Genomic DNA, 15,091 nt, shown 5'->3' with positions numbered 1-15,091 from the left:
CCCCTATTTTTATTCATCATCGAATGAAGATTAAAATATGCAATAGAAAAAAACATTTGATATGCTTAATATTTGTGCTTTCTCCTGTCTACTGAGTGTTAAGAAAATCAAGGAGCAAACAAGTAGGTTGATGTCATGATCAGGCAGGATGTCGTTATCTTCTGCTGGGATTCCCTTCACTGTGTCAAGTTAATGTAGCAATTCTGAGCTTTTTCGAATCGTGGAACTCCACAGTCGCTTTAAACGCGACATGGCGCTTCTATAAGCAGACGTTTATAGTATTTCGAATTAGAAAAAGAAAGGACTTTAGTCGCAAAAAACGGGTTATGAAACACGGGATCCTTGGGTTTCACAACAGGGCTGAAAGCGGTGCTCTCGTCCAATCGTGAAGCCTGCTGCGGCGTCACGTGACTTTTATTTATGTAACGTAATGGGGTTACACAGTAAGTGAGCTTCGTGGCTTTGGATACGTTGCTACAGAGGTTAAAAACGGACAGGGACATCTGATTAAGGAAAGGAAACAGTAAATGTGCGCTTTTATTGACCCAGCTGTTCGGTCCGGTTGGCCCGGTGCTGTTCGGAGTTTGGAGCGTCGAGGCGAGCGGTGCGTCGCCCTGGGAGTTGCAGTGTCCATTTAAACTGTATGAGAAAGGGAAGATGCTGGTCGAGCCGAACCAAAGACTTGCCAAATGTTCGAAAAGACAATGTCAATGAATAGCTTCGGTTTGAAAAGTGAATCTAAAAGGTGAGCTCTTGGGGAGGGGGGCGAGGGGACTCACAAACCAGTCGGTTAGCTGGTCGTCGGTATGTTACTTGAAAGCACTGTGCAATATTGACCCCCTCCTTGGTCTCCCCCTTTGGGCTTGCTTTGACGGACAAAGCTTGAAACTCTTCCCGCGCGGCATCGTTCGGAAACGCAGGTTTGATTCATGGATCTGCTGGAGTGTCCGCACTGCCTCTTCCCAATGTGCGAGCCGGTGACCGTGCCGTGCGGCCACACGTTCTGCCGGAGGTGCGTGGGGGGCTACCTCCCCTCCAAATGCCCGCAGTGCAAAGAGAGGCTGAAACAAAAGGAGGCGAGGAGCACCAAGAACAACGTTCTGCTCATCGGGGTCATCGAAAAGTGCTGGCCCGACGAGACAAGAGTGAAGTGCCAAATCCAGGAGAAGCTCAAAACGAACGAGTTCACGGAAGCTTTACGCATGGCCAATGAGGGGCTGCACTTAGGTAAGGGAACGCATAGAGACGGTTTTTTTTTTATTTTTATAGATCACTGCTGCATAACATACATGTCAAGAGTCTGAATGTGGTCCACAGAGATAGACTTTTAGCTACATAATGAGCCGGCCTCAAATATAAACAAAATAAGTCATTGCTTGTGGACTCCGAGCCAGCAGAGGGCCCCCAAGAGCCCTTGGCTTCTTGAGCAAAATTGTATTTGTTGCTATAGGCATTGAAGATTGGTTTCATTACCCAGGCGCAGTTTTGTTTTATTTTTATAGATTTTAAGCATTCATTTGCAGTACTTAGACAGAAAACAGGCAGAGAAATTCAACCCGCATGACTGTTGAGGACTAGCGGCCTCTGTATATGGAGTGCCCACACCTCCAATCCAATACATACTGCTGCTTTTAAAATGATTTAATTCATCTTTTTACGTTACACATTCATGTGCTGACAAATCAGAAGTGGGGCTCTAAATCAAATTAGGCTTAGAGTCTTTTGCAAGCTGAGGCCAAATGTATAATAATTTAACGGTGTATAGGTCAAAGACTATGGATGTAGGAATGCACATAAAAAAACGTAACTTTTAGTCTAGCTCAAGTGTTGATTCGCCAGTCATATCTAACATTTTCCCCATCTGTTCTTGTCAGTCACACCCGCTGTGACAAATGCTGTCAGAAGCGAAGAGAGCAGATGACTTGCAATCACAACATTTGGCACAAGTTGAGGAGGCATATCTGTTCCCATTTTCCATCCATCAAAAACAAAAAACTAACAAAAAACATCCAACGTAGACATTTTTCTACAGGATGTGGAATATTTTTTGCTGAAACCTCCACCATCCTGCGTACACTTGCTCATCCTGTGCTGTTGACCTGATTTGGTGCATGAAACTATGTGAAATCTAAAGGAGACAACTTCTGCCCCAGATGTGTTCTTCATGTCGGGCATCCCAGGGATTGGAGAGGAATAGTTTGTGCTACAGTGAGTTAGCCTGCCACTGTGCCATGCAGACCCTGCCAGGCCTATTAAATACATCTCCCACACACGCTCCACTATCATGTAATGTTATGCAACGGTGCCTGTGCACATTCATGCATCGTTTTCCTTCCTTTGAAGGCTTATGGCTGAACCTGTTTCTCTCTCTTTGTTTTTAAAAGCAGTGGCATTTCCATGCGCTGAGTCAGTGTTTGGGACACTCTGCTCTATATAAACAGCACTTGTGTAACAGTTTTAGGTAACAGACACTCTACAAATTGGTGTAACATGCGTATTAAAGCCACTATGCAGTAGTCAGTCAGTTTTTCCAATTTGTTTTGCTGCTTTATTAATTATTATTTAACAAACATAAAAACCTCCCCTCCCAAAATTATGTTTCCACACGTAGAGAGATCACACAAGGCTCCGGAGAAGAGGTCGTTCTGACACGTCCATTTGTACTCATATTTTTTTTTATGGGCGTGTTTTTATCTTAACTCCTCATTTAAAGGCAGTTACTTATATTTTGGATGGCTGCAACAAAACTGTGCAAGCTGCAACAGTCAGAAATATTTGTTGAAGAAAATGGAAATGGTCCGATTTCACTAGAAAAATTAGCTCTAGTGATTATTTCAAGCAAAGTTATTCCATTACTGAGGTTCAGCATGTTTGATTACAATTTCTATGTGTTATTGATGTTTTCTTCCTCTCCTGGTATCTAACTCTATTCCTACAAATAATCTCCATGTTTAAATGCCAAATTTATTATTATAGCACCATTCATACACAAGGCAATCCAATATTTTTTTTACATAGAAAATTGAACAAAGACAATAAAAACATTGCATTTTATAAAAAAAATATATATATATATATATATATATAGATAGATCTTTACAGGTGAAACAAATAGCTTTGCATTGTTTTAAAAGCCAAACCAAAATTTAAAATTTACAGTAAATCCCAATCTAAATAATTTTATTCCTTCAATCACTTGTCAATTATCAAGCAAGCACCTCATTGGTCGGATTCTGTGATCGGTAGCTGCAAAAACCAAAAATGTTTTGAATCCCTAATGAAATGAGCCAAAGGGTTAAATTATGTAAAAGTAAAAAGTCTGTTCAGTAACTTGCAAAACGTGTAATATTGGTGAAGAAGCTAATCTAATGTACGATTGTCTAGAAGTATAACTCTGAACGAGCAGCAGGATAAATTCTATCAAAAGCGAACTTCTTATAATCAAGCAACGACACCAGATAGCAGAAGTCTTCCTACCTAAAATAACTAAAACACACTGGTATAGAATGAAATAGTAACAGCTACAAGAAAAAAAGAAAGACATCAGAAGGACTTATATTCTGTTGAAATCACACCACCAAATTAACCTCTCTGCATTTATTTGATAGCGAGGCGCGAGATGAACTCTTTCAGATTTACGTTCACACATTCTGAGTCAGCAAACAGGACTTCAGGTCTTTCTTATACAAAACCACGTCAGAGTGTTTCCTAGAACAACCAGAAGTGATTGGCTATTTAGCTCTATAAAAAAATGAGTGAGTCACTTGGTGGAAATTACTGGGTAAATAACTCAGATTGCATGTTGGTGCATATTGCTAAGGAGAACTGACATTGGTAATGCATTTCTTTTTTAAAAAAATATATGCATTTTTAGATTTTTTAAAAATTTCTCTCCACATCTGAGAGGGTGGCGCACTAGCGCCCCCTGTGGACCAACTACCGCTGAATATATTGGGTCTAAAATTAGACTACTGGGAATTAGAATAGTGCCATTTATGGCTGTATTCATCGTGCCAAAGGAGTGTCTTTGGAGTCCTACACAATGCATAAGGTTGTTCTAATGCAACTTCAGTGGTTCAGAAGCCATATGCAAATGTGCCAGTTATTCAGATTACGGTACTCTGAGCGTCTTTTCTTAGTCTGCTTTATGCATCATTTGAAATATTTCAGTGTAAATCCACAATTCACTGCCTGTCTGGGTTTTTATTGACAGTGTAGATTTGTTCAAATAAAAATAGATTGCTGTGAAAATCTGCAGCTGGATAACAGATTTAATCCTTAAAAAAAATTCCCTCCTACTAATAGAGCTCAAATTGACCTGCTTGCAAGTCACATCTGGCAGTCCAATTCAGGAACTGTGCAGATGTTGCCGCATGACTCGTTTTGCTAGTATCTGTTGCCACTTGTTCAGACTGATGCATGCTCCTGTCTGCTCCCTCCCCGCTCACTCCCAGTGCCGGACAATCAGAGTTTGAAGTTGTTCAGAGCTGAAGCCAACCTGGGCCTGCTGCGGTTCTCCGATGCTCTGACGGACCTCGACTACCTCTGCTGCCTTCAACCCAACTGGACAGAAGTGAGAAATAAGCCCTCTTTTTATTTTAACTTTCAAAAAAAAAAAGAGAAAAAAAAATTGACAAAAAATGTAATTCATACATATATTGATTTAAAATCAATTTATTTTAAATGCGTAAGAATTGGGTTGGTTTTTTTTTTAGTATTCACATTATCTTTAGATGTTTTCAGTTTTGTCTATATAATGAAGTAGCAGCCAGACAGCTGGTTATAAGAACATTCTCATATTTGTTGTGTTACTCTGAGTTTATTTCCCCTGCTGTCAATTAGTAGCTGTCAGTTAAAATATTTAACTGACAACATTTTGATTATAATCTCGTAACCTAAAGTGCATGCACAGCAGGAAGTCACACTTCCACACTAAACGCATAACAACACTAATTAGATCATAATAGTTAATGTTTAAACAGCTTACAATAGGTTCCTCTATGAAATTTCGTCTCATTTGTATATGGCCATCCATGACGATGTTGCCACAGCAATTCAGTGAAAGTGTTTCCTGAATGTAACCCAAAACATTTGGTTTTGTAACATAAATGCAAAGACACGTAACTAGAAAGGTGCGCATTCCCTCTTCTCTTTTTACCCCAGAGCTCTAAGCAATTCCATTGAGAGCCATTTTTTTTTTAGATTTATTTTTTGCTGCTTTTATTAAGGTTATGTCACACTCAGCGTTATGCAAACAGCTGCTTGTGTCATAACTTAGTTTAATAATTCTGTGGTCGTGTGCAGAATTGCTGAAAAGTATGTACGCGGTACACAGTCATTTGCCTTGTTTGGTTTTATTTGTTATGTCACATTAGATTTCACATCATCCGCAGTTCAACTGACAGCGTTGGGCAATGCAGATCAGACAGGAAGAAAAGCGTTATACAATAAATTGAATAATGTGCATTTATCTAGGGCATTATAACACATACAGATAGAAAGAAAAAATGTTAGCAGTCATGGTTAAGATGCACAAATATGCTTAAAATAACATTTACTTTTTTGTAGTAACATGAAAATCTAGCCTTTGATTTAAGTGCATTTGCACTGTGGAACAAAAAAAAAAAGCATTTATTTAAGGACTGATTGTAACACAGGTGAAAATATTGGTACTCTACCTTTTTTTTTTTCTTTTTGCAATTTATACTTTATGTTAAAGTGAATCTGAGTTTGTCGGAACTTCTGATTTTTACCCCACAACCTCCTGTTTTTCTAGTGGATAATTAGAAGAAGGATCATTTCTTTTAGGTCCTGGTCACTGTGGTTGCGTGAGGACACAAATTTATTTCTCTACAACAGTATATGACATTAATCTGTTCTACCATAGCAACTCTACTGGGACTGATCTCGTGCTTACTGTAAAGTAAGCTATGTGGGAGCTGAACTCATAAATACAATGACACCCCCCACCCCCCCAAAAAAAAATCAAGTGATTCCTCCAGAAAAACTGATTGCACTGATTGTTCTGCTCTGCTCTGTTTGCGCAGGGCTTTTTTCGTAAAGGGAATGTACTGCTGGAGATGGGTCAGCAGAAGGAAGCCCTGATCCAGTTCCACCGTTGCCTAAAACTCCAAGCTGACTTTGTTCCTGCAAAGAGCCAAATCAAGAAGGTTCGGTTGCATTTCAAGTTAAATTTTCCATACGGATCTAAAGACGCGAAATCTCTAAGCTACTGCAGTGCTAATAGAAATGCACCCCTGTTTTTACTATTTAACCCAAAATGACAGGTTCTGCAGGTAGAGGGGATAGCAGTGCCGGAGGAGGTGCCGTGCATTCTGCAGCTGGTTTCTGAGTTCTTGACAGATCCCTGCCCCATCACCACCCTCAGTGGCTCTCAGGCGCCGACGCAAGGAGAAGCCAAGCACCCAAACGTAGACAGGAGAGAAGCACACAAGGTGAAGGCGATGTTTAGCTGTTGAGGTGAAATGAATGTTAAAATCAACCCTGGCCTAATGAGAGTGCGTGTCCTTTTTGGCTCCAAGATGAAGCACGACGCAGGTACCGAGTGCTGCCTCAGCCTCTGCCAAGCTGTTTCCTTCCTGCCTGCTGCCGAGGAAGACGAGGAAATGATGATGAGGAAGGACGAATGCCAAGGCCGAGGTAAGCTGAGGCTCAGGCAGAGACGTATGATGATTTTCACTAGACCTCTCGTCAGTGTTGGTTTGAAATAACCGTGGAACTAATTTTTCATTAACTTCTTACAACTTTCTGCCGGTCTTAGGTGAAAGTCAAGCGCACAGAGAGGAAACGCTGGCTGTGCTCACCGTGTCAGACTTTGAGTGCCCTCTCTGCATAAGGTCAGCGTCCTCCTGAGCTCCCTGTAATCCAAAATGCATCTCTGCGTGTAGTTTGTCTCTCCTGGAGACCTACCTCCGGCTGATTCCATTCACACTCTCCCTCTCCCTGGTTAATGTTTGGCTACCTCACCGACTGTAAACAAACGTAAAAGCAATAGTATTAGTAGCGTAACCTTTCGTCCTCTGCTGAGCTGTATTTAACCAGGTCTTGTATCCGCCACTCTTGTCATTTTGCAGGCTGTTTTTTGAGCCTGTCACAACTCCCTGTGGTCACACCTTCTGCAAAAACTGCATCGAGAGGAGTCTGGACCACAACGTACGGTGTCCACTCTGCAAACAGCCGCTGCAAGAGGTAACCAATGAACGGAAAAGGGTTTTTATTTTTTATTTTTCTTCTTTCAGTTAAGTCCAAATGGTGTTTATATCCTGTATGTGCGCCTCATAAAGATGTCTACTTTAGGAGATTTCCTCATGGTTTTTGCCTCACCCTCTACTTTTCTCGTAAAAAAATCTCACAATCGCTTGAAAACACAATCACAGAAAAAGCCAAAGAATTGTAAAATCCACAAAATGTATACTCTCTCCTTCTCGGATGCCTTTTAAACATTTGCCTTTTCATGAAACCGACCTTTAAATGTGTTAATAATTTCGTCCCAGAGGGAATTTTGAAGCGAATCCGTAAATAGATCATAGCTGCTGTAAACATCATTTGGACGGTCTTTTTTTAAAAAAAAACAAAACAAATTCAAACATGAACAATGAAACTTGCAAAACTCACATTGCTCAGCTATTTATAGAGGTTGTTACCTTCATTAATTTTATGGGATTTTCTTTTCATCAGTCTTAAAACGGGTTCTTTGTGTTAAAAGTTAACTTCTATAGCCTGCGGACTGTGGACTAGCTTTTAGCTGGGGGGCCTCAGGACTTTTTGAACGTCATATTATTTTGCCTTGTCCCTGATCGTATTTGAAAATAAAATAGATATATAATATATTCAATTTAGATAGACAGATGAAGAATTTACATGAATATTCTTTCAACATTTGTCATTTGCGTGCTACATATGACTGGTTTCTAACAGATGGAAAATAACTCAGTCCACCTTTTGATTAACGCAGAGCTCAAGTTTTTTTCTCACCTAAAATAAATTTGAAGTTCAACATGGCATACTGCCACCTAGTGGGAACATGACGAAAGTCGCCACACGTTATCCTAACCCTATGTCTTGAATTGTCTTTATTTTTCTTTAAATAAGTAACAGCTCATTGTTATTGTGAATTTAGCAATAAGGTCACTGTTTTCCAAGTCACAAAAAGGTTAAAGTGAACCAAAAAGGTCAACTTAATTCAATTCGAAAGTAATTGCTCACTGTTAAACATGATGTGAATGATTTATTGTTCCTATTAAATCTGGAAAAAAAAGAAAGAAAATTGTAATAGTTTTATGGTATTATTGCAGTTTTATCAACAATAACGGTGTCTCTTTTTTTCTCTCTCCATAGTACTTAAAAAACCGAAAGTACAACCCCACAACTCTTCTGCAGGACATCATGGAGCAACTTTTCCCCTCTCAGTTGGCTGAAAGGAAACAGGTTCACGATGCAGAGATGGCTGAACTTTCCAAGTAGGCACCTGGCAAAGATTGTTTGATTAAATTAATACATTGTTGCCATAAAAAACACTCCCACTTTTAATTTGACGTAGTCTGTTATTCAACTGAAAATTACTCAAATCTATTTTTACATTTAAAAAAAAAAATTATTATTGGTTGTTTGTTGAAGCATCTTCTTGTTTACATGCCTACCATTAAGACTACTGAATCTGATTTACCAGAAATAAGTTTCCGCTTTCCTTGTAGCCTCTTTTTGACTTTTAGTTGTTTACATCGTTTAGCTAAAGCCGTAGTTTGCAGGAACATTCAAACAATCAAACTGAGCTTGTTGGACAAACAGCAAGCTCTGGAGTACCAAAAATGCACAGAAAGTCCTAGCAAGAGTGCAAAACTGAATGTAACAGAAAACACCTAGAGCCATGAGACGTACACACAAATTGACAGCTTTGACTAACTTTTGTAATATCGAGTGCGTTGTCAACTCAAGATGAGAGATGCTTTTAGATGATTCCACCATGAAGTGGATTAAGAAATTATTAGCATTAGCTTATGACTGTGCTTATGTCTGCAGCACAGGTTGGTGCATTTTCAATTTTTCCTTTTCATTCAAATATTACAGAACAAATGTCCAATTAAATGCATTTATTTAAAGCATTTCATTTTTGACAAGTTTTTAAGTGATTGTCATTTATAAAATCTGACGTTTTATCACGGGGTCGGGTCTGTATTTTCGAGAGAGCGTATACTCAGAATTTTCAATAAGTTTCCCCTCTCTCTTTTCTCTCTTGTAGCCTTACCAAGGACATCCCCATATTTGTCTGTACGGTGGCCTTCCCTGGAGTGCCGTGCCCACTGCACATCTTTGAGCCTCGTTATCGGCTGATGATGCGCCGCTGCATGGAGACCGGCACCAAGAAGTTTGGGATGTGCAGCTATGAGCATGGCAAAGGGTATCCCAGCACACTCTACTGTAGTTCAGCCACATTAAAATAAGGTTACCCTGACTAGCCTCCTTGTATGCCCCCACGTCAAACCATATTCTGGTGAAATGGTTAAGAAAATGCAAAAATAGTTCTCACCTTTTCATGAATCTAGGTAAATATAAATTAGAACTGGGCAACAACTCTGCAGTCTTTTTTTTTGGTTTTGGTTTTTTTTTGGATAAATTTGCTGTTTACAAAGTTGCTTTGATTGGATGTTGGTCCTGCTCTGTGGAGTCTTGATCTGTCGTATCCGATCCTTAAGGAGTGGAAAACAGTGACCGAGACACTAGTTTGCTTACAACTGGGGTACACATTTTTCTCCTTTAATAAATATGTTTTCTAGGCTGGTTACATTATATCAAGATCAAATTTCCAGCAAGCAATTTGTTTGCTATTATATCGAAAGAGAAAACGCATAAAAGAAACCCCCACCATCAATACAATGAGGTACAAGAAAATCACTGAAAGAAGCAGTCATGTAAATTGGAATGTACGGTACTTATATTACATGTATTGCATCATAGTTTACTAAACTTTGAGGGAGTTGAAAAAGAAAAAAAAAAATCACACTTCTTCAATAAATATTAAATCTAATCTAGTTTTTATGTGTCCAGTCTTAGATTAGATATGCAATGTTCAGTTAGAAGCATGTATTTTATTTCAAAGCTGCACATGTTCCTCAGTTTCGCCGACTACGGTTGTATGCTGGAGATCCTCAATATGGAGCGGCTGCCTGACGGGCGATCTTACATTGAAACCATGGGCGGCAGCAGATTCAGAGTGCTCAAAAGAGGTCAGAGGGACGGCTATCACACGGCCGACATCGAGTACCTGGAGGACGTCAAGGTCAGGGTCTCGCAAATTCTCCCGGACATACAAGGGAATTCAAACACTGAGAAGTGGATTTCTGTCTCAGCTCCTGCTGAATATCTTCGGTGTCCTCTGTGTGTGTCAGGTGGACGGTAGCGAGCTGGAGCTTTTGCAGCGTCTTCATGACAGTGTGTACCAGCAGGCCCAGGACTGGTATCAGCGCGTGGGCAGCCGCAGCCGCGAGCACATAAACAGACAGCATGGCAGCATGCCAGATAAGGAGGCAGACATTCAGGTTTGTTCCATAACGCAGCTCTAAAACATCAATTCACCTGCTTCCGATGGGTATGAAAAACCCCCCACTGAGAGCAAGAATTTAAAAACTTCTCACGCCGGCAGTGACATACCTCAGACATGAAGTGAGGAGATGATGAAGCTAAAATACACAGAAGAGGTAGAAGTGATAGACTTTTGATTACATCCTGACGAGGACGATAGATGTGCAACTGCTACTCAAATATTGCAGCAAACTCACAAGGTGCATGGCAAGGCTGACAAAGATTCATTCAATGGCTGGCTTGAAACTGGAAATAAAAACTTCACTTAAATTCAAAAAATAATTTGTCTAATATTTATCTGAACATTTGTAGACTCTTAAGAGCATTGAATAGTTATTTCTGGATGATCAGTTGATCCTTAAATATGTAAAAAAAAAAAATAATAATAATAAGACATTGAGGCCACAGTAAAAAAAATATTCTCCAACCTGACACTGTGAATTCCACACCCTTGTTCCTAAAACATGTGCACTATTTAAAAACACAGATTGCTTTTAAAGTGAAATATTGAAGACATGTCAGAACTTTATGATTCACCCATTTTGGGCATAAAATATTTTTCTAGCCTTTCTCAAGACTTTAAACTATGTGTTTGTGAGAAAGAGCAGTCCTAATATTTTCAAACTGAATATAGTCATGAATATCAGCGATCCTCTCAACTAGAATTAGTGACCATGAACAATAGTTTCTATGTCTGCATCTGAGAGAATGTAGATCCTGACTTTGTAATATTGTAATATTTGTAAAATCAGCATATTTAGTTATTCAAACAGAAGAACTTTGCTGTTTTTTCTTCAACAATAGCTCCTACGGTGAATAGCTAGCCGGACGTGTTGCCATTTTGGAACGATGAGCTTGACAACAAAGTTTTGCTTAGCTTGTCGTCGTCAATATTGGTTAAGAGTAAATTGTACATTTCTAGTCATCAGCGAACGTTTTGGTGCAGCTCTTGTATTTATTTAATTCCACAACTACCATGTTTGGAAACATCTTTTTTTAACGTTACCGTCTTTGTTTAGGCCTCGGCTAACGGTCCGGCCTGGTGCTGGTGGCTCCTGTCGGTGCTTCAGCTGGACCCCGCCTATCAAACCACCTTCCTCTCACTGACCTCTCTGAAGGACCGCCTGGGACACCTCCGCCTCGTCCTGGAGTACTTTTCTCAGAGCTAGAACCCAGAGCACACCTAACTAGGGTTCAACATTACGCACACGTAAAGTGAAACCAGAGCATTCACGCACAAGTACACAACTCGCCATGGGGTTCGGGGTTGACCTAAACAAGGGTATGGTTTTAAAGTCAAACCTGGCTATAAGGAGAAACCTAAGGATTTGACTAGAGAACTCAATGCAGACTTGGAATTTCCGCTGTTTGATTTTGCAAATAGATCTTTAAATACTTTTGTATCAGTAAGAACCTTGGGGTTCGCCAAAGACAACTCTTTTTTTTTTTTTGGGGTCTTTAAAGGTTGTTATACATGGGGAATTTAAACCAGGTCATGTTTCCAAATGTGCTACAGACGGACACTGGGTGAGTTTTCTCTCTCCTCACTACAAAAACAGAGAATAAAAAAAAAAGCCTGTGTTGCCTGTTAGGAGAAGACTCTTTGCGTTTACTTAGCTACATGTGGAGATAACGAACATATATGGCACGCATTATCTGGAGAGGATTTCTCTTAGGGCAATGATAATTTTTGATAACCCAATATCATCCTTTGAAACAGGCAATGCTTGTCTGATCTGTTGGCCTTGGTAGCCATTTGAACATGGCTAATTTTATACAAAGACCTACTTGCATGAAAATATCGCAATAATAACGGATTCTCTTACACAACAGCAGGCGGACGATTTTGTTTGCTAATCCACGAAAACTGCTGCTGCTCAGCATTTTGCCATAGCCAACCTTTTTTTTGTTTACTAATGTGTACATTGGATCGGCAAATCAAAAGTGTAACATGCGTGTTTTTTAGTGCGAGAACGGTCGACAAGAAAATAGCTTTGTGTGTGTTTGTATTAGGGGTAAATATGTTTGGTTTCTTTTTCTTGTCCCCCGCTCTTTGTTCTTAAGTCATCACGCCGTGTTGTCAGCACTGATGACAGCTACTGTTATAGCACACAAAACTGTGTTAACACATCTTACGCAAGGACAGTCGTCAAGCAGTTTGGATAAAATGCTCCGGCTGAAGTCCGGCTTGGTCCATGTACACCCACGACGGACGCGACGCCTACCTCTGGCCCTTTGCTCCAACCTCTGCGTTGGTCCGGCTCGTCCTCCACCACCAGCTGTGGGACCTTTGAGTGCCACTTTATCAGGAGACCTGGATGAAGTCTTAGGGGGGGAGGGGTTCTACAATACTTAAGAGGTGAACTGTTTGGTATTTTCTGTTCGCTCTAGTGCTACATTCCATGGAATGTTAAAGCTGTTAAGTTAATTCACCAACAACTACCGGCATGACTGGGTTTCATTTTTATTTTTTCACTTTCATATACGTGCCATAGAAATTTCTGTGTTGAATGCTTCGAAGTTGTTATTGTGTCACGGACTCATGTAAAGATGCCTTTTCGCATGGTGGGGCAGTGAATGACGGCAGACATATCACTTAAAGCAGTCCAGCTAACTTTCTTATTGATGGCAGATTCTGCAATTCAAAGGTGGCGCTAAGCTTGTATGGTCATGTATTTATAGCTGTGGATAAAAGGGGGTTCTTCGCTGCTTGAAATATTCCTCAAGAGGATAAACTGATGGATATGGAGCCCACCAGTGGTGACTTGGGTAACAGTCTCATCTCTAATGTCTGTGTTAGGAAACCTTCCTGATAAATGCTAATCTAATTCAAAAAGGGACAGATAATTCAAATATTCAGAATGATAAACAAATCCTTTTTTTTTGTGTCTCTTCCACTTGTATTCTGATGTTTCGCTACACAGGTGCATCTTACATTTGTTGGAATATCTTCAAAATATAAATTTATTTCAGTACTTCAGTTCAGTACTCCAATTCATAATACACATGTATTGTGAAAACATCACATGGACCTCAGCGTGGACCTGTGCAGCTTTACTGGCCACACTTTTTCCTTCCACTCAACTTTTCATTGCGATGCTTGGACACTGGACTCTGTGAACAACCTCTCCTTTAGCGATAACCTTTTGTGGCTTACCCTTCTTATAGAGGGTGATGAGGACTAATTACTGGTTAAGTGGCAACAGTCTTCCTGAAGACTGACTGGGTCATATCATGGTGAGATTCTAATATTTCTCTATAAAAAAATCTTTTTACTTGGTCTCGCATCATGTAATTTTCTTCGAAACTGAATTTAGTACCTTTAAGTCGTAATCGTTACCAAGAAAATCAATAAATACTTGAAAGTTATTCTGTATAATGAATCTATTGCGTGTAATTCATGGCTTTTGGTTTCTGAATTTAATTACTGGAATATATATATGTAATCTTTTCAAAGATATTCTAATTTTTTAAGATGCACGTGTAATGGTGTATTTAGTTTATTACCCACACAGGCCATATCTATCTTTGTCAAAGGCAAATTTATTTCGGTTGCTGCCATCGGCCTCTTAATAGATTTCTCAGCCAAATAGAGATGACCAGTTTTTGCACTACGGTTTTATTTACTTCACAATAAACATCTCTCATCCCATGTTTCCTTTTTGGTCATCTTTACAATGACTCTCTTTGTGGAGGTTTAATGGGTTTTCCAACACAGTGCAGTGCAGGACTCTTTAGTTCATTTTAGACTGCTGCTTCAACAGCCCTGCAGATGTCTATTAACTTTAGGTGCTGTGTTATTGGATTTTGCAGAGAATGTCCTACAACACCTGTAACACAATTTACACTCGGCCCACATTTTCTCCCCGCAAGAGAACACTAAGCGTTTGCACTAAGCGTTTGAAGTTTGCCGCTCTTGGCGACGATCCGCGAGTAAGGAGAGGTCGAGAAAAGCCCCCGTAATAATGTGGGTGCAGGTATATGAGCTGCATCTCTACAGGAAAGGCTGAAGATTGCTGTTTGTTTGATGATCAGTGGTCTATGTTGCACTGCACAGTTTTTCCTTGCATCCCTGAAAGTGCATTGTTGCCAGGCGAAGAGCAGTAATTCTGCTAATAGTGTCCTAGCTTTCCCCCAATTTGATGACTCTTTGAAATGCTGTTATAAATAAAGGCTTTCAAGGCAAATTCTTTATGACTACTGGCTAGCGTGTTTGTTTTGTAGCAGACGACTCAAATGGAAGATTTCTGAATAAGAACTTGGCTGCAGCCACCGCGATTGCAGAACGTTAAGGTAGCAAAACTTGTAAAGGGAAGGGCATCGAAAGCATCAATAACAGATTTGTGGAGAAAAAAAAAAGTTGCATAACTTTTTTTCCTTCTGGAAATATAATTTATTACATTTTTAAAATATATATATTGCTAATTAAACTTAAAATGATAGTAATGTTATGCATATCAATGCAGTCATTAACAAAATCCATCCATCCATC

The 15,091-nt window shown here is 39.8% G+C and overlaps 1 protein-coding gene across 1 annotated transcript; it reads left to right on the top strand.

Moving 5' to 3' along the window:
• The first annotated feature begins 373 nt into the window (after positions 1-373).
• On the top strand, positions 374-14,796 carry lonrf1 (LON peptidase N-terminal domain and ring finger 1). Its single transcript, XM_044128013.1, has 12 exons — positions 374-1,227; positions 4,455-4,573; positions 6,048-6,170; positions 6,288-6,455; positions 6,543-6,660; positions 6,782-6,857; positions 7,095-7,209; positions 8,359-8,480; positions 9,260-9,418; positions 10,135-10,297; positions 10,407-10,556; positions 11,619-14,796. The coding sequence occupies exons 1-12, from the start codon at positions 930-932 to the stop codon at positions 11,766-11,768; spliced, it is 1,761 nt and encodes a 586-aa protein (XP_043983948.1). The 5' UTR covers positions 374-929; the 3' UTR covers positions 11,769-14,796.
• The last annotated feature ends 295 nt before the right edge of the window (positions 14,797-15,091 follow it).

Source organism: Gambusia affinis, linkage group LG09 (assembly GCF_019740435.1).
Source record: "Gambusia affinis linkage group LG09, SWU_Gaff_1.0, whole genome shotgun sequence".
NCBI classification, from domain to species: domain Eukaryota; kingdom Metazoa; phylum Chordata; class Actinopteri; order Cyprinodontiformes; family Poeciliidae; genus Gambusia; species Gambusia affinis.
The sequence above is the reverse complement of the archived record's forward strand: the minus strand, read 5'-3'. Positions and strand labels throughout refer to the sequence as shown.